The sequence below is a fragment of the Monodelphis domestica genome, chromosome 3 (assembly GCF_027887165.1).
Source record: "Monodelphis domestica isolate mMonDom1 chromosome 3, mMonDom1.pri, whole genome shotgun sequence".
Lineage (NCBI taxonomy): Eukaryota > Metazoa > Chordata > Mammalia > Didelphimorphia > Didelphidae > Monodelphis > Monodelphis domestica.
The window spans coordinates 94,953,659-94,978,732 of record NC_077229.1 but is presented as its reverse complement, the minus strand read 5'-3'; the positions used below and the strand labels follow the sequence as shown (position 1 = coordinate 94,978,732).

The window sequence follows — 25,074 nt, the reverse complement described above, 5'->3', positions numbered from 1 at the left end:
AGCTTATTAATTTTAAACCATGTCAGCAAGCACCCTCTGTTGAGCAATGGTGATAACTGAAGACTTAAAGGAAATCAGTCAAAACGTGTCATACTGACTATGGAGTTGAGAGTACCACCATGAGTAGCACTACCCATTGGTTATATACTACCCTTCCTTGCTGAGAAACTAAGTGACAGCCTTCTTTTCTTTAGGATTCCATTAAGTGTCACTTGAGACATCCTTCTTGGACATAGAAGACACTCTTCAAATACACAGGCAGTCCACAACACTATTCCATTTCTTTAGGGGCCAACTATGTGTAAAGCACTAAATTTCTATGGAAGATGCAGAGGGGAACTGGTCTCTGCTCTCAAGAAGTTTATATTACAGGCATATCAATAACTACAACTCATATTACAATAAAATACATGAGATAGCAAGTGGTATGAGAGATATTGGAATTAGCCCATGGTGATCTTTCCCTCCTCCGAATTCTGTCCATCATAATTTCTATGACTATTTGGCTTGGTGGAGTAGGGGCAGAAAATGTGATAAAAAGAAAGCAGAACCTGGCAAGAGGAGACTTGGGTTGAGTGCTGATTCATACTAGATGTACTAAAGACCAGTCACTTTAAATTCTTTGAATCTATTTCCTCTTTTGTAAAATAGGGGCTAATAATATTTGCATTACTATCTACCTCCAAAGAAAAAACTCTTGGAGCTAGCTGTTAATCAAAACATATTATTTTTCATATTAGTTTATCTATGTTTTTATTTTGGGGTTTGGGTTTTATATAAACATTTCTTTACAACAAGGACCACTATGGCAGTATCTTTTGCATGATAATATATATATATATATATATAGCCCAGATCAAATTGTTTACCACTTCTGGCAGGGGGAAGGGGAGAGAGCAAGGGAGCCAATTTGGATCTTATAATTTTGGAAAATGTATGTTGAAATTTGTTATTACATGTAATTGGTAAAATAAAATATCTTTTAAAAATAATATTTGCATAATTACTTTGCAGGCTTGTCTGAAAAGTGTTTTGTAAGACAAAGTACTATGCAAATGTGAATTATTATATTTTTTTAGATTTAAAGTTGGTAGGGACCTTAGAGATCTAATCCAAACATTTTTTCATAAAGCTGGAAATTGAAGCATTATGTGATTTGTCCAGGCTCACAAAGGTAATAAGGAGCAGTTGAGATTATACAGCAGTTTCAAAGCCAGGGGTTTAAGTCCCAATTCTGAAAGAAACTGTCTTTGTGACTCTGGGAAAATCACTTAACCACTTAGTATTCTAGGCAATTCTGTGCTCATAGAGAGTACAAGTTTCAGAGAAAGTACCAACATGCATTGGTGGAGGGAGGGTCCTAATCCAGGAGTTCTCTATATTAATGAAATCATAGATCTAGACTCTATTCTAGTTCTTTAGTAGCAGAGTCAGAATTTGAATCCATGACTTCTGATGTTCATATCCAGTATTCTCTGATACTTATTCTCCTACTAAGATCATAGGTCTATATAGAAAGCCAGAAAGGCCAGATAAGGAATCAAAACTCCTGACACCTGGCCAAGGTCACATAGCCAATGAGCATCAGAGGCAGAATTTGAACCCAGGTCTTCTGACCTAAGCCAGTGTGTTTTCCATTGTCCTATGCTGGCATGAATTAAATATCTGTAAAATAAATACATTCAAGAAAAGCAAAGTGGTAGTTTTACTTATTTGGGTGTTTTTCAGATTTTAACACACTGGTACTTGTTTAGTCCTTTATAGACCACCAGAGTACAGCACAAACATTTGAAATTAGACTGTATCCTTCCTGTAAATAATTTCCATAGGATCATTTCAAGAAAAAAACACATTTTAAAAATAGATAGAACTTTGTATTCAATTTTGAAGGTCAAAAGCCTATAGGAAGGGGGCAGCAGGGTAGCTCAGTGGATTGAGAGTCAGGCCTAGAGATGGGAGGTCCTAGGTTCAAATTTGGCCTCAGATACTTCCCAGCTGTGTGACCCTGGGCAAGTCACTTGACCTCCATTGCCTAGCCCTTACCACTCTTCTGCCTTGGAGCCAATACACTCCAAGATGGAAGGTAAGGGTTTAAAAAAAAAAAAACCTATATGAAGTAGGAAATAGGAAAGGAAGCCTATTTCTTTACATGCCATGTTAGCCCCCTCCCCCAACAGGTATAGTTTAGGAACAGACACTAAGTGAGGTAGGTTGGGTTAGCCCAGTTCTCCTCTAGGCCAGCATTCTGTTTTCCAGTGATATGCAGTGAGTGACCACATCAGGGAATGCTAGCCCTTGCAATATCAAACTATGTATATATGTGTATACATGTGTTCATTATATATATGTTTTTATAAGTAGCCATTTGTTCACAAATTTGTTCAAACTATTTTGGGATCCATTTATACTCCCTACTAATACCTCTTCTAAGAAATGAGTTCCAGTTTGTCATTCAGCATAAGTATTTCTCATAAGTAGTTGCTTAAAAATTATTTGTATGGAAATGAAAGTACCTGAAATCAGTGGCTTCCTTCTCTTAGGCATCTTGATCATCCCTCTAGAAATGTGCAAACAAAAGCTTCCATCACTAGTTATCACCATCAATAGAATTTTATTCAAAGGATGGATGGAAGCCTGAGGTCTAATACTCAGACTTCAGCTCCATAATAGCATTTCTAATAGAGAATTAGGACAGCTAGATGGTACAGTGTATATAAGTATTGGGCCTGAAGTTACAAATACTCATCTTCCTGATTTCAAATCTGGCCTTAGATACTATTTGTGTGGCCCTAGACAAGTCACTTAACCTGTTTTCCTCATTTTCTTCATCTGTAAAATGAGCTGGAGAAAGAAATGGTAAACCACTCCAGTATCTTTGCCAATAAATATGGTCACAAAGAGCTGGACACAACTGAACAATAAATATAAAATTATACCTGCCCCTCAGGCCTAAGAACTCCTAGATTTGAGTCATGAAGTTGGTATGTCCTTCTGTGCCTCGCATTTTTTTTCTCTTTAGGGCTCTGGATCAACAGAATCTAGGGAATATTCGGCAGTAAGAGTTGGGACCTTTCTCTGGGAACTCCTAATAAAATGCCAAGCATGACATTGGCCTCATCTAGCACCAGTATGAGCTGTCTCACACAAACCATCTGCAGTTCCTTAGTAAAACTAAATTGATTTACAGTGGGATAAATTTGTTTTCTCAGGGCTTGGGAATGTACATGTTGAAATTGCCCCAAAGGAATTTGTCCAAGCTTCTGTCCTAATAACAAGAACCATCCCTTAAATTTGTGTATATTTTATGCTTTCTAGAACATCATATAGCACCTGGCAGTTTCTTGACAAGTACAGTGTTGACTTCAAAGAACTAATTGAATTTTGGTTCTTTGAATGGAGATGATCAGAAACTATAGGATGGCCACTTTATCTTTAGATTTAATGAAATCCATGGCCCCAGTCTCCCCAGTTAGAGCTGTTCTCAGTCCTCTTTAATCTTAATGTTTTCTCTGAGATCCAATCTATCCTGTATAGTTTATACATAGTTAAATGCTATCTTATCCATTAGACTGTGAGGTCCTTGAGGGTAGGGTTTGTTTTTTGCCTTTCTTTGTGTCAGAAAATGCCTGCCATATAAATTTTGATTACAGATTAAGTTGTGATCCTCCATTTGACTCTACTGGGCTGTAGACAGACTATCCAGGTATATGTGTTTTTACTGCAAAAATGCATTGCAGATTTGTAAGGTGCTATTAGAAAGCTATAAATCCCAGTTCCTTAAGATGGTTACCTAGACATGGTCTGGCTAGGATGAAAGGGCAGACCAAAGGAGTGCTGCAACTCCTTCCACTGAGACCCAGTAAATACAGTTTTGACGGGAAGACTGGGACCCTGAATCAACAAATCCAAAGATAATTTACAGCAGTATCAATCCAAATTCTAAACTAGTTCAATGGCACTGTGGATAGAAAAATTGATATGGGGAGATGAAAATCCAAATTTAAATCTTGCCTTAGGTACTTACTGGCTGGGTGACCCTGGACAAGGCACAACTTGTCTGCCTCCATTTCCTCATCTATAAAATGAAGATAAAAATAGTGCCTCCTTCATAAGGAGGCTGTGAGGATCAAATGAAAATATGTTTATCAAACCTTAAAGTGCTATTTGTTGTTGTTATTCAGTTATGTAGGACTCTTTGTTAACCCCATTTGGTGCTTATCGGGAGTTGTAGTCCCTCCTTCTGACTCCAGCGCCCGAGCGTCTACTGTCCGAGGTTTGGGTTTTTTTTTGGCAGATGCTGGTGTGGTTTTGCCATTTCCTTTTCTAGCTCATTTTACAGATGATGAAACTGAGGCAAACTGTGTCTGAGGCCATATTTGAACTCAGGAAGATAAGTCTTCCTGACTCCAGACCTGGCTCTCTATCTGGCTTTTAATTAGCTATTACTGAATTCAGTAAATGCATTAAAGAGATTTCTGGATTGGAGCTAAGAGACCTGACTGGTTTTCTATTCTGTTTCTTACGCTTTGAGTGTGCCCTCAGATAAGGCATCTCAACGGAACCATTTGACGGCCATCTTGGTCTTCAAGGGCCAAGTCAGGCAAGAGCTTCGGCGCTCTTGGCCTCAGACCTCAAGCTCCCCATACTGAATATGGGGACAGGGCAATTTTAGAAGGGGAAGGCTCAACCAGGTGCCTCGAGGCCCCCCACCTCTGCCACTGTCAAACTTTGGGCCAGGGCCAGCCTATCCTGGTGGCGAGAGGTCACAAGAGTGGTCCCGGGATCCTAGGCGCCAGTCCGCCTTCCTCACCTGAGGGGAAAAATGTCTCTGGCCTCGCGCGAGCTTCGTATTCCCGCCCAATCCCCATAACACCCTGCGCCTACTCAGGCAAGTCCGGCGCACACGCATGTGTGTGCGTAGGTAGAGTTATCGCGGGAGGACAGAGTGCTTATCGGGAATTGTAGTCTCTCCTTCTGACTCCAGCGCCCGCGCGTCTACTGTCCGCGGGCACGGCAAGGGGCGGGGCGTCTGAGGACAGGGCCTAGCCGGAAGTGAGCCTACGAGAGAGGGCGGTCCTGGGGCCCCCGCCCCCCTACCCACTCCAGCCCCGACGGAAACATGCACAAGAAGAAGGCGCCCCCGGGACCTCCGGGACGCGGCGCGGCTGCAGCCAGACAGGTGAGGCCTCCTCCCACAAGGTAGTCCTGGCACCTTCGCTCTCCCTCCTTCCCTGCTTGCTTTTTCTGGCCCCCTTCCACCTGTCTGCTGCCCCCTTCTGCCCCCTAGATGCTCCCTAGTCCCGCCCCTCTAGCCCCCCTCCCCTGGCCCCGCCCCTTCTAGCCCCACTCTCTCTGGGAGATCTGATTCTTCCCCCCCTTCCCTTTCCTTTTCTCTATGGACCCTTCCCCCTATCCTCTGCCTTCCCTAGCCCCGCCTCTTTTCCCCCCCTCTCTCTGGGAGACCTGGCCACCCCCCCACCCCCGCCTCATTCTGCTCCCTATGGCCCCTTCTCCCCAATCCTGTCCTCCTTGGTCCCGCCTTCTCTGCAAGGCATAGACCCCTCCCACCTGTCCCTTATGGTCCCTTTTCTGTTCTTTGCCTCCCTGGCCCCGCCCACTCTGTCCCTTTCCCCTTTTACTAGCTCACTCTGGTCCCCTCCTCCTATCATCTGCCCCTTCCTGCTTTCTGGAAGGTTGGTCCCTTCCCTCTCTCCCCCAGCTGCCTCAGTAAAGTTCTCTATAGTTCTTCTACTTGTATCCTGTATACTCAGTCACCCCACCCGAAATCTTTCTGTGGGTCTCTCCTACTGCTTTGGCTGTAAGGACTGGGACACCTGTAGCTTTATTTATTTATTTATTTGTTTGTTTTGCGAGGGTATGGTGGGGGAGGTGTAATAGAGTAGACCAGAGATGAAGATGGAAAAACCAGGGGCAAGGCTGGAAACAACCCTGGGATGTTTCTCTGGGCCCTTCCCTCTCCAATCCACCCTAGTTCAGTTCTTGTTCCCAGAGCACTGAAGGTTTTAGGGATGAGGTCCAAAGCAGAAAACAGGGAGGTGGCCTCAGTTTGCCATCTGGTGATAGGAGGCAAACAGGCCTGTTTTTCTTGTTGGCCCAGGGAATTTATGTTATAATCTTCCTAGGAGTTAGATTTAGGCACATGCCCTGGGGTGGAGCTAGGCTTCTAGGGTTTACCCTTTGCCCTAGGACTTTGGACTGGCTGCTGTCCAGGGTGCCAGACTTCTCTGCCAGGGTGCTCAGTGCCTTTCTGAACAGGAAATAGTTCTGGAAAAAAGAGTTCACTGACATTTCTTGGGTTCCTCAAGGTCCCATTCAAATGTGGATATTGTAGTGCCTGAGTAAAGTATCCAGCTAGCACCCACTTTGAAGGCAAAGTACTTCTTACCTATCCCTTTCATTCAGAATTTTGAACCCATCCATTTAGGGGGATTTTTTCCCTGTGATGGTATATCACCTTTCAGGGATCTTTATACATATTTGTTGTATCTTTAGGAAAGATCTAAAAGGTATCTAAACAGTGTACAAGGGGGTAGAGAGGTTTCTACATTTAGTCTTCTACTAGTCTACCAGATCTTTAAGATCTTTGAGGACAGTGTTGTGTCTTAACTCATCTTTTCATCTCTCTCCAGTACCTGACATGGTTATTTGTACACATTTGGTACTTAATACATCATTTTGATATTTGTACCAAGGATGATACACTTTTCCTTCCCAGTTTGACCTGCCATAAAATGGTTTTAATACTCCTAGGAAGGAAATTAAGAGATTGGTAATGAACAGAAAGTGGAAATCATAGTTGTGGCCAGTGGTATTAGAGACAGTGATAATCCCAAGCCACTGGAGGAGGGACCTTTAACTTGGACTGGCAGTAGTCATTTTTGGGGCTTCACTGAGGGATTTGGGTGGCACTTAGAGGCTTGGCCTCATTTGGGTCTTTTCCCCTTGCCTTAAAGCTGGGCCTTCTGGTGGACTTCTCCCCTGACGGAATGATGATTCCTGAAGATGGTGACAATGATGCTGACCTTGAGGCAGAGTTCATGGCTTTGGTAGGGACCCAGCCACCTCAGGAGCTCAAAAGCAAAGGTGAGGGGATCCCCACTGCCTGTTGAGATTTGTTTCCTTAAGCATTCACAGGCTAAGAGATCCTGCTTCCATCCCTCCAGGACTGTCTTGAAGTTTTCACTCTTCTCTGCTTGCCATTGTCCTATATACCTTATAAATGCTGAGCACCACTGAAAAGCCTTATTCAAAGTAAGATGTGAGACAATGTGATTGGGATGGCCAAGGGGTCTTAAACTACATTTATATTTTATTTCTTTTTAGCTCCTTTGCCTATGGAGACCATTGAAAAGATGGCTTCCCTGTGTATGAAGGACCTGGATGAAGGAGAGGGGGAAGAAGAAGATGATGATGATGTGGAAGATGATGATGAACTGCTGGTGAGAAAGGAGCTTAGAACACTTCTCCTCCAAGCACAGAGGTTCTTCCAACTAGATCTGTTCTGCCTCATGTATGGGGTAGGCTAGGTACCTGATCTTTGTGGATGGAAAGAAATTGGGGAGAGTGTGTAAGAAGAAATATGACACCAACACTTAGTATGAAACTCTCATGGATCCAGGAATTATAGAAGCAAAGCCTAGCCCACCCCCGCCTATCCATATAGCTGCCTTCTTATCCTTACTGTATGATCCTTTCCCTCTTTTACAAATCATATGGTTTGGCCTATGTTCTGGGAAGGCTATAGCAGGGCTTTCCTCTCCTTTCATTAACAGAACTGAAGTGAGAGTACTGTGATATTGAATAAGACTTGTTAGCCCTTATCCCCTTCTTTATGTATCTCTAGGCAGAACTCAATGAAGTCCTTGGGGAAAGGGAGGAGACTCAAGATACTCAGAACTTCCCTATGGCCAAGGTATGTTGCTGCTTATTTCTTTTCCATTTCTTTTGTGTATGACTTCCAGAGGTTCCTCTAGAACAAGCAGTTTCTTTGCTGTCATCATCGTCATAGCTAACATTTATATAGTGGTTACTGTATGCCAGATATCGTGCTAAGCACGATATATTATAGCACAAATATATATATACACACATATGTATATATATATAAGCACAAATATTATCATATTTGATTCTCAAGTCCTGAGAGGTAGGTGCTATTATTGTCCCTATTTTTACATATGGATGAGGAAATTGAAGAAAATGGAGGTTAAGTGATTTGCCCAGGGTCACACATCTAGGAATTATCTAAGGCTAGATTTGAACTCAGGAAGGTAAATCTTACTGATTCTAGACCTAGCACTCTGTCCACGCTATCACCTTGTTGGTCCTGCATGTAGGACAGCCCTTCAAAGATCATCCCTAATGCCCCTTTGAGCTCTGACTCCTATGACCTTATGGCCTGAGACATGTCCCAAGATGAGTTAAAAGCTGAAATACTGTCCCAAGGACCATGTATGGGGTAGATTGTACAGCATGATGGGTGAATAGATGGAATGTCCCCTAGGAGGTACAATTCTTGGGCTTGGATTTCCTCAGGGCCAGTGATCCCCATATTCTTTTGCAGTCGCCCAATCTTCCACACCCTAAGATCAGCCCTAGCAGTGCTGGCATGGAAGCCACCTTGGCTGAAAGGCTGACCATGTACCAGACTGCCATCATCAATGCCAAGCATGCTGGGGACAGTTCCAAGGTCCGTCGATATGAACGAGGTGTCAAGGTGAGCAGGAAGGGCCCCCTTTGTTCATAGCTTCCTCTCATTCTGAGCTGGCACCACCTTCCACTGAGCCAAGACTTCTCCTCTCCTCAGACATTAGAGAACCTGCTGGTTTCAGTTAAGAAGGGACGGAACATCAATGAGGAGGACATCCCACCTCCTGTAGCTGTGGGGAAGAGCCCAATACCTACACCAGAGAGTGTTATACCCACCCAGCCCCCTCAGCATCAGCTGCCAGTTGCTCCTCCCAAAACACTGCCTGTGCCCCCAAACCATGGCTCTGGGGTGACTGAGAAGCCAGCCCCTGTAACCTCACCTGTGAGCTCTGGTAAGTCTGGAAGGATTTTTGGCTGTTTTGGGAGCTGGGAAGAGAGTCCCTCCGGACAATAGTCCTTAGACTCCAAGACAAAGTGGAAGAGATTACAAAGTTCCACTCTCTTTTTTGTACTCCTCTCCTGCTTCCCCATAATCCTTTGAACATTAACTGTTCCTCATCCCTTCTTAGAAGTTCCCAGAACTCATGATGAAAAATACTGCCTCCAGAAAATAGTCTAAAGATTGAAGGATACTTTTAAATTTTCTTACTGAGTTTTTTCCTGAATTTTTCTTTCACAACATGGCTAATATGGAAATATGTGTTACATGATTGCACATATTTAACCTATATTAAATCGCTTGCTTTCTTAATGAGGGGGTGGGGAAGAAGAGAATTTCAAACTCAAAATTTTAAAAACTGAATGTTAAACAATTTTTATATGTAATTTGAAATTTTTTTTTCTAAAGTTCCCAGAGAAGCAGCTTGAATTACAAAGTCCTTTGAGCATCATCTTCTGTGCTTAGGTCCTGGCATCCCTGGGTCCCTGGTCCTATTACAGGAGCGGCAGCGGGAGTACAAAAGGGCTGCATTGCGCTCCAAACAGGAGGGAGACTCAGAAGCAGCTGCTAAGTATTACCGTGTAGCCAAGGTAAGTGTGGGCGGGTGGGCTGGAAGGGTTGTTGAAGGAGGGAAGGCTCAAATTTAAGCCCCAATTCTAAGAAGGAAACCGATAAGGAGGTAAGTGGACCTTCAAGGAGAGCCCTTGGTTTCATGTTTGTTACTTTATATAGAATGGAGGGCAGTGATTCTTGGGTCTGACCTGCTGAGTCTCACTGAGGGAACTGAGGTTTCCTTTAATACAATATGTCAGTTTCTTCTCTATTGTCCCTGAGATAAACTGCAATGGTCTCATCATCTCTTCCTTCCTTCCCCTAGAGCTTTGATGCTGTTCTGGATGCAATGACCAGGGGTGAGGCTGTGGACCTGTCCCGTTTACCTCCACCACCTGGTGAGGACTGCTTCCTATGGCATCTTTGTCCAGGGAGGGGTTGAACAGTCAGGGTACAAGTATCTTCAAGGAAGAACAAAGGCCATGGCAGGGCCTTTGTCTTATAATTTTATATCCCTGCCACACCTAGCACAGGACTGAGGACTCTGTATAAGCTTATTGGTTGACTGAGTGACTGGTCCTCTTGGTTCACAGACCAGATGCCCAAGAACTTGCCTTCCCCAGGGCTCCAGCCTCCAGCTTCCACTCCCAGTACTGGCACTATCTCCCCCTCCATGCCAGGTAAGCACAGACCCTCCAGGGAAAGACTAACAGAGCTAATTGAACTGCTAAGAGTCACTGGTGGAAACTGAGGAACCCAGGGGGTGGGAAAGAAGGACTTAGCAACTAACTAGTCACAGAATCTTTTTGCTGCCTTGCAGAAATGCCGCCACCTCCACGGACCCTGCTGGAGGCTTTGGAACAGAGGATGGAGCGTTATCGGGTAGCTTCAGGGCAGGCAAAGGACAAAGGTGATGATCGAAAGGCCCGGATGCATGATCGAATAGTCAAGGTGAGGAGAGACACAGGGCTAGAGCTGGGTCTGGGCCAAGGAACCAGGTTCAAGCTTAGCCAATCTTTCTTTCCCTCCTTTCCTTACCTCAAAATGAACAGTTTTTAAAAACCCTCAAAACAAATATGCATAGTCCCATAATATGAACTCTCTCATTTGTTAGACACGTTAAAAAATGTGTCTCATTTTGAATCTTAAGTCCATCACTTTTCTGACAAGAAGTGGGTAGTGTCCTTCATCCTTGGCCTTCTAGAATTATGGTTTATTGTCATCAGTTCTAAAATTTTTTCAAAGCTGTTTCTCTTTGCAATGTTATTATTGTCTTCACTTCAATCTCTTATCATTTTGTAGAGATCTTCTGAACTTTTTTCCTGTGAGACAGTTCATTTCATCATTTCTTATGCTGCATTGATATTGTATTACATTTGTTTAGCCATTCCTTAATAGGTGTGCACCTATTTAGTTTCCAGTTCTTTGCTACTATAAAAAGAGCTGCTGTAAATATTTTTGTACATATGAGTCTTTTTCCTCTTTGATCTCTTTGGTATATATACCTAGTAGCAGGATTGCTGGGCCAAAGGGCATGAACAGTTTAATGACTTCAGGGGCATAGTTCCAAACTGCTTTTCCAGAATAGCTGTCCCAGTTCACAGCTTCACCAAGTCACTAGTGTACCTGTTTTCCCACAGCCCCTCTATTTGTCATTTTTCTTTTCATCAGCTTTGCTAATCAGCTGGCTTTTTCTCTTCAGCAATATCAGGATGCCATCCGGGCCCACAAGTTAGGCAGATCTGTGGATGTGACTGAACTGCCTGTTCCCCCAGGTAGGTACCTGGTAGGTTTGGACCTGTTTGGGGTCACCCCTGGATGGAGGACTCAAGAGAAACTAGCACCCAGGATCTACTCTTAACTTGGGAACAAGAAAGAGCTGGGTTGTCCTGAGAGCCTGATCTGGACCAAGGGATAGGGTTTCTGCACTCCCTCCTCTGGGGAGCTGGGCAGGGTTGTTGATCAGAAATGTCTGTGAGTAATTGGCTTTAGGTATCTATATTGAATCTATGAGTGGATGGATTCAGGGGGTTTTGTAGTCTGTGAATTGACTATGAATGTTTATGGTATCTAAGCTTGCTGTTGATAACCTTTGTTGGGGTGGAAGGAGTCCATGACAGCTGAGCCATTGGAGTAAGATGCTGATTGGGATCTCTTGCCCTCATGGGGGCCAGGTTTCCCTCCAATCCAGGGCCTGGAGACGGCCACAACCACACAGCAAAGCCTTGTAGGGGTTCTTGAGACTGCCATGAGACTGGCCAACCAGGATGAGGAGGAAGAAGAGACAAAGAAGGTGAGACAGAGTGAGATAAATGGGGGCAGGGGTAGATGGAGGGTTTGGGACAGGGTTTTCCACCCCATAGACTGGAGGCAACATGATGTTGTAGAATAGGTGCTGGGAGATCTGACCCTGTGTGACCCAGGGAAAGTCATTGAACCTCTGAGTTTTAATATTTTATCTGTAAAATGAGACTCATGATATTAGTACTCCCTGCTTCATAGGGTTGGGTATGAGGACAGTGTTTCATAAACCTTAAAGGACACAGAAATAGAAGCTATCTTTGGTGTTCATTGCTCATGCCTCTTGGACTTAGCATTGGACCTTTGGGTGGTAGGCATCCTGAAGTTGCATGGGTTGTTGCAGTACCACCACTTATTTTCTTTATTATTCCCTTCATGCCAGCCCAGCACCCACTCCCTTCCTTCTCCACAATCCAAACCCCAGGCCCCCAGGACCCCTGGACCAGGAACTGGCCCACCTGGGAAAGTGGCTATAAAAGGCTCCACCAAAGGTAGGTTCCTTTTCCATTAGAGGTAGGACCAGGTGGGTGGTTTGCTTCCTGGCAATGCCCAGAGCCAACTTCTCCCTCCCTCCTTCCCTTACCCCATAGCCCAGCAGCAGCTGGCTTTCTTGGAAGGGAGGAAGAAGCAGCTGTTGCAAGCAGCCCTTCGAGCCAAACAAAAGAATGATCTGGAAGGTGCAAAACTCTTTTTGCGCCAAGCTAAGGGACTGGAGCCCATGCTGGAGGCTTCACTGAACGGGCTACCTGTGGATATCACCAAGGTGAAAGGCTGACATAACTCTTGGGCCACCTTTGTCATGCTCCCTCCTCACACCACCCCATACCTTAACCAGCATCCCTGTCCTTTCCAGGTGCCACCAGCACCTGTCAACAAAGAAGATTTCACACTGGCCCATCGACCTGGCGCAGCCATCTCTCTGGAGGAGGCTGGACATTATGCTGAGCTCACCAAGTTGATGAGGCAGCAGCATGAGGTGCATGGGAGGGAGGGGTCACTTAGGGCAGGGCAGGATTAGTTCTGGACCCTGAGACTATGGCTCCCCTAATTCTTTCTGCTTCTTTTCACCCCTCAAGATGTGCCTAAAGTACTCCAACCAATTCACCCACCTGGGAAATGTTGTGGAAACTAGCAAGTGAGTTTCCTTTTTTTTTTCTGTCTCCTCCCCTCAAATGGAATGTAAATCTAGACTTGTAAGGAAACCTCCCCCAAGTTCATCTGATTCACATATTCTTAAACCTTAGGGGATGCTATTATTGTCATCCCCATTTTACAGATAAAGCAGAAACTAATTGACGTGCTCAGGGTTACACAGCTAGTAAGTGTCTGAGGCAGGATTTGAACTTGGGTCTTCCTGACTCCAGACCCAGCACTCTCTCCACTGCACCACCAGCTACCTCTACCAAATGTACCAAATGTGTGTCTTCCTTTTCAGCTCTGAACTCTGTAGATATGTTTACTCTGATGGTATTTAGTCTATGGCAGAGGCAAAGAAGGAAACTTTCTTAAGGACACTGTCTTCCCTGGGGTGGGATCTGGGAGGGAGCCCTGTTTTGATGTCACCTAAATGTCTTTTTCTCTCCTTTCCTTCCCCAAGGTTTGAGAAAATGGCTGAAGACTGTAAGAAAAGCATGGAGATTCTGAAGCAAGCCCACAGCCGGGGCTTCCCCCTTCCCAAGTTCCACTACGAGCAGAGGACCTTCAGTGTGGTCAAGTAAGACTCTCAAGGATTCTCTGTGGGGCCAGCTTGGGGATGAGTGAGCTACGGGCAGCTGTGGCTCTTGGGGTATTTGCTCTTCTGGGAACAGTGTTCCCCTACCCCATTCTGCCCTGACCCTTCTTCTAGGATCTTCCCAGAACTCAACAGTAGTGACATGGTTCTGTTCATAGTGAAGGGCATCAACCTTCCCACACCTCCAGGTAACAGGGCCCTGAAAATGGGAAGGGGAGTGAGCTGGGCCAGCTAGAAGGCTACTTTCTTCTTGCTCCCTGCTTTTTTCCCCTATCTGGGTAAAGGAGCCTTGACCCCAAGCCTTCATTACAGGGGTATCCCCCAGTGACCTGGATGCCTTCGTTCGATTTGACTTCCCCTATCCTAATGCAGTGAGTGAGGACTTTGGAGGGAGGGAGGAGAGGTGGAGACTGAGTCCCAAGGGCCTTGGGAGGCAGTATGCTTAAGATGGTTGGGGTACAGATCCAGGGATGAGGAAGGTACACCTCTTTCCTCCCTCCCTCTGAGGGCTATTGTCTTAGGAATGGGGGCCTGAGGTTTCTCGGGCACTGGAAGCAGGGCATCTTCTAAACACCACTCATCCTCGTTTCTCAATGTAGGAAGAAGCTCAGAAGGACAAGACTAATGTGATAAAGAATACAGACTCCCCTGGTGAGTCAGAGATGGAGAGCTGGTTCCTTAGTACTTTGGAGGTCCAAGGCAAAGGGGCCTGAATCTAATGTCTGCCTTCCTTTCTCTTCTCTCTTCTCTGGGCAGAATTCAAGGAGCAGTTCAAGCTTTTCATCCAGCGGGGACACCGGGGCTTCAAGCGTGCCATCCAAACCAAAGGGATCAAATTCGAAGTGGTTCACAAGGGGTGAGTGAGGGAGTAGCTAGGAATAGTGGGACAAGCTTGTTCAAGGGCTCCTGTGCATAGGCCACTTCTGTTCCCCAGGGGATTGTTCAAGCCAGACCGTGTCCTGGGCACTGCCCAGCTCAAGCTGGAGGCCTTGGAGTCAGCCTGTGAGATCCGAGAAATCCTTGAGGTATCCATTTCTTTTCTACCTCCTTTCACTGACATCCTGGCCTCAGTGCCCTGTCTTGCACAGTGACCTGGCTTCTGTCCTCCCCAGATCCTGGATGGCCGTCGCCCCACAGGAGGGCGGCTTGAGGTGATGGTCCGTCTGAGGGAGCCACTGACCTCCCAGCAGCTAGACACTGTCACCGAGAGATGGCTGGTCATCGACCCCCTGCCCCCAGTGAGGAACAGGGCCTGAGAATTAGGGGAAGGCCTGGGAGAGGGGAAGCCCATAGTGGAGGCCATGAACGTGGCTTGGGCAGGGTGAGGCCTAGAGGGATAGGCTGGAACTGGGTTGGCCTTTGAGCACAGAAGCTCTGAGGAGAAGGGAAACTGAGGGGACCTGCTTATCTCTGTCCCACCCTGAGCAGGTGGCTGTACCCAAAACAAAGGCCCCACCCATCCCTGCTCCTGGACGGGATCAAGGAAGCAAGTAAGTGGCTGGGCTGGACTGGGGGCTGGGGACCTCCTTCCCTGTCCCCCAGCAGAGAGTTATTTGTTTCATTGAATTGAACAGCAGACCAGGCTTCAGCCTGAAGAGCCTCAGTGTCATGGCCTTTGACCGGGAACGGCTAGAGAGGAAGGTAGGTGATGGTCCTGGGGCCGGGCTCTCTGGAGCTGTGTGCTCACATGCTCCCTTTTCAGGGGGATTTCTAAAGCTCCATCCCAAGGGGAGGGTGTGTCTGGACCCTCCTCACTCCTGGCTGGTGTCTGGCAGATTGTGGCGTACAAGCAAGCACGGCAGGCAGTGCCCGGGAAGCTGGCCCAGCAGTACCAGGAACTTGTGCAGCACAGCCAGTGGCAGAGAGCACAGCTAGAACAGGGAGGCCCGGGCATCCGGAGAGGTGAGAAGAATCCAGGCTGGCAGGGTGGGCTGCCCCTGCCCCTAGGACCTGTCAGCAGCTGGATCTGGAACCCCCTCTCTAAGCCCTCATGGGGCTGTAAGAGATGGGGGCCAGAGTCTCCTCAGTCCTACTGGGACTTTTGGGGCAGGATTTAGGCCTTCCCCAGGCCCCACCGAAGGTGCTACTGGTGGGAGAACAGCCTCTGGGAGCCTTGCTGGACTTGGAGCTTGAATCTATCTCTGAGCCTTGCTAGGCAGTGAAGGGTGGGGGTAGAACAGGACTTTCTCCCTAACTCCAAGCTGCTGGGGGAAGTTGGATCCTTTCCTGATTTCCACTAGGCCTTGGTGGGGCCAGAGTCTGGGTGGGTCACCATTCAGGTCCTCATCACTCTCTGGCCTTCCAGAGTACCACGCTCAGCTGGAACGATACCTGCAGTACTATACGGAGGCCGCCCGAAACCTGGGCAGTGACGGCAACAGGGTAAGATGTGGGGATCATTAGAAGCCCCTGGAAGGCCAGGGAGCCTCCCTTTCTGGAAAGATGGGCCATTGATAGACAACTGTGTTTTCCACAGGATGCAGCCAAGGAAGCTCTGTACAAACGGAATCTAGTGGAGAGAGAGGTGAGAGCCTGGGGCGTGGGGAGGGACTTCTCTCACATTCCTTCTCTGTCTCTCCTGTCCCATTTCTGACGGGAGAATTAACTAGTGCTTCCCGGTCCTGAGGCGGGATCGGATCCATACACTCCTGCCCAATCTCTGAATCGGGGCTCCTGCGGGAGGACCTGCTTGCTCAGTAGCCCTAACATTGCTCTCTGGGGGTGGGTTTCTTCTCAGCTGCAGCAACTTCGGAGGTGATGGTACGATCAGGACTAGACCCGGGTCACCGGGCTTCCCCTAGTCCAGGGAGCAAAGGCAGCTGGACTCTGGGAGCAGGTGTATGGGCTCAGAGTGCTAGGAAGGTGATGGGGACAAGGGTGAACAGGAGAGCCCTAGGCTCCCTCTGTGCTCTCCAACCTACCCTGAGGACTCTGCTGAAGACCAAATCATCTGACAATCACTTGACAATCATTAGGAGGGAGGGGCCTGGCCATACTCTGGGGGAAAGGAGGAGACTGGCACCTGGTTCAGGATGGAGCTTGGTCTCTCTCTCTCCCCCCCTATCCTGGTGGAATTGGAATTGGGGAAACAGGGAAGTTTAAGTTCCATGAAGGATGTGCATCCACAATGCCAAGCAGTAGTCCCCCCCAGAAAGACAGGCTCCTGAGCCCACACAGGCAGTGGCTTGTGCCTTGGGCATTGTTTCCCCTTTCCCAGGCCTCCACTGTCCCCTCCACAGAATGCAGTTTGCACAGTCAGGCAGGCTTCTGTCCCCTGGCCTACCCGAGGAGGTGGGAAGGCATCAAGGAAGGGGTGAGGCCCTGGGGACTGTGTTCTGGCTGGATCCCACCCCTTCCCTACCAGTTTCCCGAGCACTTTATTTTCTCATCTGCTAGTCTGGGGCTTCTAGGAAACCTAGAGATCCCAGCCTCAGAAGCCTTAACTGGCCAGCACCCACCCCAAAGAACGCCCCTGCCTGGGCCTGAGGCCTGTGGGCTAGGCTCTCCCCAGACCAATCTCCCTAATCCTCAACCTGCCTTGCCAGCTGCCGGAGATGAAGACACATGGCCCTCCCAGTTAGGTAGACTTCCATTGCCTCTGGGTGAGGACCATGACCTCGCACCACCCCAGCTTGTCTGTTGCTTTGTGATGCCCCTGGCAGGAAGAAGAGTGGGTTTGGGTTGCAGGGGAGCAGGCACACACAATAAACAGCAAGGGTTGCACACAGCAGGTCTCGGTCCTTTGTTTCATCCTCTGTGGCTCTTTGCCTCAACCTCTGTCCTAGCCAGGAGCCTTTCTGGGCTGTGCCCAGGCTTCCCTCCCTGCTGCTAAGAGAAGCTTAATTTGGACTGAGTACGGAGGAGTGGCATCTTGGCTGTGACTCAAACATGCCAACAGAAGGGGGTGTCCCTGGGTGCCTGGCTGAGGTTGGGGATCTGTGATGGCATGTAGATTGCACTGCCCTTCCATGAACTGAATTAGATACCCCCACCTTTATCAGTCACTGCCAGGAGTTTGCTTGTTCTTATACCCTTGGCCCAGGATTCCCAGGCCAAGGCCTCAGGGCACAACCCCATCTATAAAATCCAGCCTTCAGAAAGTGGGAATGCACCTTGTGTTCTCCAAAGCCAGCTTGGTGCCTGGCCCCCAGTCCACCCCACCCCACTGACAAGCTCCCAGAGATATCGAGCATTGGCCCTGGAATGCCCGAGGCAACCTCTGAGACAGGCTGCTGAGTCACCAGAGGGGGGAAGCACAGGAGCTCTGGGGGTCCCTGTGGGAGGATAGGACAGCCAACTCGGCTCAGTGGGCCTGGGGCCTTTGGGGCCTTTTAGGCCGTTTGGGCATCCTGACGATGATTGGCTCAGGGTTTCCTGTTGTATCAACCACCTCTAAATGCAGCAGATCCAGAAAGGCCTCCGGGGAGATACTGGTCATCATCAGCTGGTTGGATCTGGAGGGAGCAGTGGGTTTCTGTGTATATTTGAAGATGGCAGAGAATTCCCCCCCCCCAAGAAAGGTGCCCAGGCATCCCAGTATCCAGCCTCGGGAGCTCTGCTTAGTGTAAGGATGTTTGAGAGGGGGTGGGAAGCCCAGACTCTGAGCTGGACGATATCTCGGCGAGTATCCAGCCTGACCCATATCCAAGCACGAATCCCCTTATAGCACTGGACTTGAGATTGAGAACTGGAGGGGACTTTCGAGTTGAATGTTGGAGATCACACAGTGGCCAAACCCAAGTCCTCCAGTTCTCTCCCCCTCCCCCCCCCCCACACAAATGAAGAGAGCATGATCTGGAGAGAAGGACTGCATCCTAGATTCCAATTGAAAACACCCAGAATAAATTTCAATTTCTGTCCTAACCTTTGCAGCCCTCTCTGGGCCTCAGGTTCCTCCCTTGTGAAAGGTAAGCATTAAACTAATTTCTAAACATGCTTCTGGCTCTTACTAGTGTCCTTTAACCATCCGTCTTCTCCCTGTGTACACGGCCTCCCTCCCATGGGACCTGGCTAGGATGGGGATACCTGAGGACCAGGGCTCGGAGGCGGGGTGTTGTGAGGAAGGCTTGGGCACCCACGCTGCTGATGCGGTTCCCCTGAAGGTACAGGAATTCCAGGGCTTCGGGAAGATCCGGGGGCACAAAAGACAGCTCATTGTGGCTGAGATCCAGGAGCTACAGGAGGAAGGAGTCAGATGGGGACAACTCAGATCCCAAGTACTCCCCCCTTACGCCTTTGCATCTTCTCTTCCCCTCACCTTGAGGCTGGGGACCTCCTGCCAGGTCCCAGGCATGATAGAACCCACACGGAGCCTGTTGTGTCCCAGGTGTAACTCCTGAAGCATGCTCAAGTTGGTCATGGGCTCGGGGTCCAGGGTGTTGAGCTGATTCCTGGGCAGCCTGAGCACCTGCAGGCTGCCAGGCAGGCCCTGCGGCAGCAGGGTAAGGCGGTTTCCTGCTAGGTCAAGGGTCTGCAGATGCCCCAGGCGGCAGAATGCCAGGTGGTGGAGGTGTGCGCTAGTGAGTTGGTTGTGGGCCAGATTGAGGTCAACCAGAGAGGGTGTGGCCACAAAGGCACGAGGCCCCAGCTCACTGATGCGGTTGTGGGGCAGCATGAGGGCATGGAGGCGGCGGGGCAGGCCTGCTGGCACCTGTTCCAACCCACTGGCGTAAAGGTGCAACGTATGCAGGCCCCGAAGACCCTGGAAGGCAGCCAGGTCCAGTCCTCCAGGCCCCAGCGGGTTGTGCTGTAGTAACAAATACTGCAGACCCCGGGCCCCACTAAGCCTTCCTGCCGGCACATGGCAAATCTGGTTCCTGCCCAAGTGCAGAATGACCAGGCTTGGTGGTAACCCCTCCGGCACCTCACCCAACCTGTTGTTGGACAGGTCTAAGTACTCCAGGCTCTTGAGTTTGCTGAGGGCCAAGAAGATCCCGGATTGGAGACTGGCAGGGGCTTGAGACATCATCTAGTCCAACCCTCATCCCCAGATCACATGGCTGTGTTTTCTAATATGCCACCAAAGGGGAGGGAGTTCCTGCCCTGCCTCAGTGATGTTCAGGAGGACAGGCTTCCTCTCCCTGCCTCATTTGTGGCTCCTCTCCAGGAATCTTCCCCAGCCCACAGGGAGGATCCCTTTCTCCTTGGAGCTCCTAGACAGCCTTCATTTGGCCTGTACCATCCACACTTGGGTCATATGACTTTGATCACCTGCTCCAACCCCTTCATTTTATGACTGAAACCCAAAGAGATGACTCACCCAACCTAAAAGTCACCCAACTAGTAAGCAGCAGATTTGAATCCAATTCCACTGACTCCACAACCAGTACTTTTTCTCCCACACATCAAGGGGGTGGGTTGGAAGACTTGGGTCTGAATCCTGCCTCTGCCATTTCCTACCTCCAGAACCTCGGTGAAATCACTTGCCCTTTCTTGAGTTTCTTCATCTACAAAGGGAAGGGCTAGGACTACCTGATCCCTAAAGGTCCTTCTGGCTTTACAAAGCTCAGCTGGGATGCCCCTAAGTAGCCCACGCCCAAGCCTCTCTGGCTCCCTGATGCCTGTGTACAATACCCAACATGCACCAGGCACTTGCTAAGTGTCCGTCTTTGGGTCAACTAGTCAGCCTTGAGGTTCTGGCCAATTCCCGAAGGGAAACAGGAGTCTTTTCTCCAAGCCATCTTCCCAAGCGTTCCCACGGCAGGCCAAGGGACCCCAGTTTCCCGGAAGCCTTACCTGAAGGTGGTAGCATCAAGGCCAGCATCAGAGAGCCGGTTGTGCTGCAGGTAGAGCTCGCGCAGCTGGACGTGTCGGCCCAGGGCCCCTCGGGGAACCTTGGCAATTCGGTTGTTCTGGGGAAGGAGGGCAGGGTCAGGGACACCAGATGCCCGAAGGGAAGGGGTGGGAACAGCACAGCTCTCATCACTTCCTCCCACCCCTGGCACCTGCAGGTGGAGGCGAATCAGCGAAGAGGGTAAGCTGGGTGGGAGGTAGCTAAGCTGGTTGCTGGAGAGGATCAGGGTGGTGATGGCCTCAGAACCTCGGAAGGCATCAAAGGGGAGGCCCGTGTTGGTCAGCTGGTTGTCATGGAGATACACAGATCTGGGGGGACAGGTGATCTAGTAGAAGCCCATCTGGTTCTCTGGAGGCAAAGACTCTCACCCCTTGGAGCAGAGGATCCCCATAGGTATGAGGAGTTCCTTGAGGTCAGAGAATATACTTCCTCACCCAGACTCCCTGAGGACAGAGCCAGGTCTCCTTCCCCTGCCTGCCTCCCATGCCAGACTAACAGGTCTAGGGCATGCTTACCTGAGCTCAGGCTTCTCCCCAAATGTAAGTGGGTAGATCTCCACTAGCTGGTTGGCAGCAAGGTCAGCGATGCGTAGGGAGCGCGGCAGAAACTGGGGTGCCACAGTAAGCTGGCAGAGAACAGCCAAACTGCCACTTAGGTTCATAGATCCAGAGAGCTGAAAGGCACCTTAGAGGTCATCTGGCCCAAGCCGCCCATTTTACAGGGGAAAAAAATGTAACCAGCTAACCAAAGAGGTTGTGACTTGTCCAAGGTCACACAGGTATAGTAGGGGCAGAGCTAGCATTCTGATGGAGATTGTCTGACCCCCACTCTTCCTGCTGCACAATAAATCCTAAGCATCCCAGGTGTACCCCAAGTCACTTGGCCCCCCTCTTTCCCTAATGATGTAACAGAGAGGTTTAAGTCAAGAATAGATCACTACCCTGGGGTCAGCAAGACATAAAACCAGCATCAGACACTACCTAGGAAAGTCACTTAATCCCTGCCTCAGTTTTCCCAACTATAAAATGGGGACCACAATAGCACATACCTTGCAGGACTATTGTGAAAGATCAAATGAGATATTTGTAAGTCAGTTAGCACAGTGCCTGGCACATAGTAGGCACTATATATAACCTTCTCTTCCCTTGTTCTCACAGAACTACCAAACTCCAGTATTGGAAAGAACATCAGTTATTTAGTCCAAATGGTGTCTAATAGAGAAAACTCTCTTTATGGTATTCTCAAGCACTGCAAGGCAAAACTAGCTGGGTTCAAGTTCTAATCTGGCTTTAGACATTTACTAGCTGTGTGAACCTGGGCAAGCAGTTTTACCTAAGCCTCATATCCTCTTCTGTAAAATGGGGTTCATAAGTTCACAGCCCTTTCAGGGTGGTTGTGAGGATCAAATGAGATGTATGTAGCCTGGCTTGTGAGAGCTATATCAATCCCAGCTATTATTATCATCTGGCCTTTGCTTAAGCAACTCTGCTGATAAGGAACACCCTTCAGCCCATCCCACTTTTGGACAGCTCTAATGCACAAGAAAATCCTCCTTACAGAAAGCCTAAATCTACCTCTAGCCCACTTCCACCCATTGCTCCTGGTTCTGCCCTCAGTGAATAATAATAAAAATGATAACTAGCATTGTTGTAGCCCTTTACATGTGCTAATCCCATTTGATCTTGGAAGGCAGATGGTATTATTATCCCCTTTTATAGATGAGGAAACTGAGGCATACTGCAGTTAAGTGACTTGCCCAGGGTCACACAGTTTATGTCTGAGGTGGAATCTGAACTCAAGTCTTCCTGACTCAGGGTATAGGGCCCACCTATACCCACCTAATTGCCAAGGAAAAAATATCCCTTTTTTTTATATGATAGTTTCAGAAGCTTGATGCCAATCGGGGCAGAACAGGAATCACAGTCTTTTTTTTTTTAAACCCTTACCTTCTATCTTAGAATCAATATTGCTTATTGGTTCTAGGGCAGAAGAGCAGTAAAGTCGAGGCAGTGAGGGTTAAGTGACTTATCTAGGGTCACATAGTTCAGAAGTATCTGAAGCCAAATTTGAACTGAAGACCTGACTGAGCCACCTAGCTGCCCCCTTCCCAATAGTCTTAGGGCTCCCAATTCAGGGTGTCTTCTGTACACCACCTCTGGCCCCCACTGGAGAAGGGGCATCTGCAGGACCTGGTTCCTTTCCCCTCCCCATCCCATGCCAGGCCCTGCTCTAACCTGGTTGTTGGCCAGATAAATGTATTGAAGATCAGGCAGTGACTCGAAGGCTTCATCAGGGAGACCTGGGCAAAGGTGGAGAGGATAATGGGGTACAGAGGGCAGGTTCCCACCCCCCTGCCCTTGGCTCCCTGGTGGCCTGGCTCCTCCTTCCCTCCTGGCTCTCTCTCTGGGTAATAAAGGCCTCTTCCTTCACAGGGAAGAGCTTCGGAGGGGTCTGGGTACCTTGGTCACCCCTGTGCTCCCTGAGGGGATGGGGAAACAGGATCCTAAGACTTAGAGCCAGAAAGGGGTACCGGGATTGTTTAGTTCTGGTCCGATCCCCTTCTCTTGTGGATGGGCACCTCGGGCCCACGTTGAGGAATGGCCCTGTCCTAAGTTCCCGAAGTGGTAAGCAAGCGGCCAGCCCAGGAATCAACTCCAAGTCTTGGGACCCCCCAAGTCCGGGCTCTTTTCAGTCTCGCATCTGAAGACGCAGGAGCCAGGCTCCTCAGTGCATCGTCAGCCCCTTGCCCTTGGAGCCGCTCCAAAGCCACAGGCTGCTCCCCTCCTCTCCGCAGCTTCCCCCTCCCCCTTTTCCGTTTTGTTCTGCAAACACGAGTTTCTGGGAAGCTGGCGGTGGGTTCCCCCGGCCGCCCTCCCCCCTCTCTTGGCCGCAGGCGCCTGGCCCCTCCCCCGCTCCCTGCTGTCTGCTGGGGAGGGGGCCGTAGGAACCCTGGTGGAGTCGGAGCCAAGAGAGGGCGCGCCGAAGGAGTCCCGGGCTTCACTCACCCTCCGAGGACAACTGGTTGTTGTGAAGGTTGAGAGTCCGGAGGTAGCGGAGGCGGGAGAGCTCGTTGTAGGGAATCTCCACGAGTTGGTTATTCTGATGGGAGACCCGGACCCGCCACGTCATCACTGCCTCTCACCTGGGACATGGCCCTGTCCTCAGGGAGCCCCCAGTTGGAGGAGAGAAAATGACTGGCCCGGAGCGAGCCCCCAGAGCTAAGAAGGCAGCTGGGTTTCCTGAAACGTCCTAATCTGAGCATCGAGGGGAACCGTGGGGTATCCCCCAACCAGTAAAGCAATCTAATTAGGAAACACCTACTATGTGCTGGGCAAATGTGTGGATGAGCACATTTGGGGGGCTCTCTGCCTTTTACTTTTAAAAAAGGGGGCTGCAGGATGAGATCTCTCTGCCTTCATGCATCCCCACCCAGATGGAGGAAATATGGTCCTGTCCTCAGGGAGCAGCTCCTTTGAGAGAAAGAAAGACCTTTTCCTCAGGGAATCCTCTAGTTTGGGAGACACAGACCCATTGATCTGAGTGATGGTTTGAAGACCCAGATAAAAAGGATGGACAAGAGAGCAGGGACACACCGTACCTGTAGGGAGAGATGCTGGGCACTTTTGGTGATGTTACTGGGGAAGAGCCCAAGGTCAAGGCCATCACAAGACACGGTGTCATCCCGAGGGCAGGAGCATCGAGGGGGGCAGGCTCGGGGTGGTGGTTGCAAGCTCTCCCCCAGGTGGGGGAAATTCTGGTCCTCCGTCATGATGGGGATGGCGGTAGCAGCATCTTGGCTGGGCAGGTTTCCCAGCAGCAAGAGCAGCAGTAGGCTCATTGACTGGCAGGGAACATGGAGCTGGGAGAGGATCTCTAAGCCTGGTGGAGAGGGGCCCATGCTACCTGGCTTAGGAAAAGGACCATCATCATGGGGACAGTAGCATCCCAGCGCCTTATACCTGGCTGAGCTCAGCACCTGGGGACACCCCATGAAGGTTAAGGCAGGGGTCGAAGGAACAAAAGCCTATGCCACAGAGCTCTCTCAATAGGGTTTAGAGCTGGAAGGAATCCTGGCTGTCAATTAGTTCTTGTCCCAAGAACTCATATTTAATAAGAACAGAAGAGTATAGGACTCAGAGATGGAGGGGATCTTAGAAGGGTCTCCAACCATCTCATTTTAGAGTTAGGGAAACTGAGGCATCTGGTCCCTTTTTCTAAGGGGAAAAAAACCCAGGTATCCTGGCACTAGCTATCCCTGCAGGTTCCATCCTCTACACCCCAACCCAAGTCCTATTCTAGGTCAGTCTGTTCCCTAAGGGCTGCTGCCCCTCTGAGAGTCAGCAGCCAGGAGACTTGACTGCTGCCATCCCCTTCTCCCTTACTTTACTGACCCCCCCTTTCCCCCCCAGTCATATCATTGGGTGGTCCCACCCCAGGGGGCACCACTGGTCCTGCCCTCCCCCCTACTCCTTCCTTACCATAGCCAGACTCCAGCTCTGCCTCTGCTTAGCTTCTGCGTAACTTGGCTTCCTAATTGAATCCAGCCCTCAACACACACGGGCTTCCTCCTCCTGCTCCCCCTCCTGT

General features: G+C 49.1%; 3 protein-coding genes across 10 annotated transcripts in view; 1 reads left to right on the top strand and 2 right to left on the bottom strand.

The window, feature by feature from the left end:
* BRME1 (break repair meiotic recombinase recruitment factor 1) overlaps nucleotides 1-4,944 on the bottom strand; it is a 47,002-nt gene extending 42,058 nt beyond the window's left edge. For 4 of the 6 annotated variants that reach the window (XM_007489074.3, XM_007489077.3, XM_007489078.3 and 1 more), the window contains exons 1-2: nucleotides 4,811-4,944; nucleotides 2,514-2,557 (exon numbers count right to left, since the gene is read on the bottom strand). In XM_007489074.3, the coding sequence (XP_007489136.1) occupies nucleotides 2,514-2,553 (40 nt within the window). In that variant the 5' untranslated portion in view covers nucleotides 2,554-2,557; nucleotides 4,811-4,944. The other 2 variants (XM_007489076.2, XM_007489075.3) reach the window with 2 other exon arrangements.
* A 3-nt stretch (nucleotides 4,945-4,947) lies between these two features.
* On the top strand, nucleotides 4,948-17,421 carry CC2D1A (coiled-coil and C2 domain containing 1A). Of its 3 annotated transcripts, none has more exons than XM_007489080.2 (29): nucleotides 4,948-5,179; nucleotides 6,975-7,104; nucleotides 7,345-7,460; nucleotides 7,865-7,933; nucleotides 8,585-8,737; nucleotides 8,828-9,062; nucleotides 9,575-9,699; nucleotides 9,987-10,059; nucleotides 10,255-10,341; nucleotides 10,482-10,612; nucleotides 11,364-11,436; nucleotides 11,836-11,954; nucleotides 12,345-12,453; nucleotides 12,553-12,725; nucleotides 12,816-12,938; nucleotides 13,039-13,097; nucleotides 13,560-13,676; nucleotides 13,809-13,882; nucleotides 14,007-14,065; nucleotides 14,294-14,345; nucleotides 14,451-14,550; nucleotides 14,629-14,719; nucleotides 14,807-14,932; nucleotides 15,123-15,184; nucleotides 15,269-15,335; nucleotides 15,470-15,596; nucleotides 16,000-16,076; nucleotides 16,171-16,218; nucleotides 16,432-17,421. In XM_007489080.2, exons 1-29 carry the CDS (start codon nucleotides 5,120-5,122, stop codon nucleotides 16,450-16,452), a joined length of 2,856 nt encoding a protein of 951 aa, XP_007489142.1. In that variant the 5' UTR covers nucleotides 4,948-5,119; the 3' UTR covers nucleotides 16,453-17,421. The 3 variants fall into 3 exon arrangements, with proteins under 3 accessions (XP_007489142.1, XP_007489143.1, XP_056678597.1); XM_007489081.2 differs by having other exon boundaries at nucleotides 4,988-5,179; nucleotides 15,272-15,335; XM_056822619.1 differs by having other exon boundaries at nucleotides 4,988-5,179; nucleotides 16,171-17,421.
* PODNL1 (podocan like 1) lies at nucleotides 17,413-24,832 on the bottom strand. Its single transcript, XM_001377471.5, has 9 exons — nucleotides 24,086-24,832; nucleotides 23,493-23,586; nucleotides 22,722-22,786; nucleotides 21,003-21,112; nucleotides 20,639-20,795; nucleotides 20,430-20,545; nucleotides 18,952-19,609; nucleotides 18,720-18,868; nucleotides 17,413-18,148 (listed from the first exon to the last, which is right to left on the bottom strand). The coding sequence occupies exons 1-9, from the start codon at nucleotides 24,476-24,478 to the stop codon at nucleotides 17,998-18,000; spliced, it is 1,893 nt and encodes a 630-aa protein (XP_001377508.3). The 5' UTR covers nucleotides 24,479-24,832; the 3' UTR covers nucleotides 17,413-17,997.
* Nucleotides 24,833-25,074: the final 242 nt, after the last annotated feature.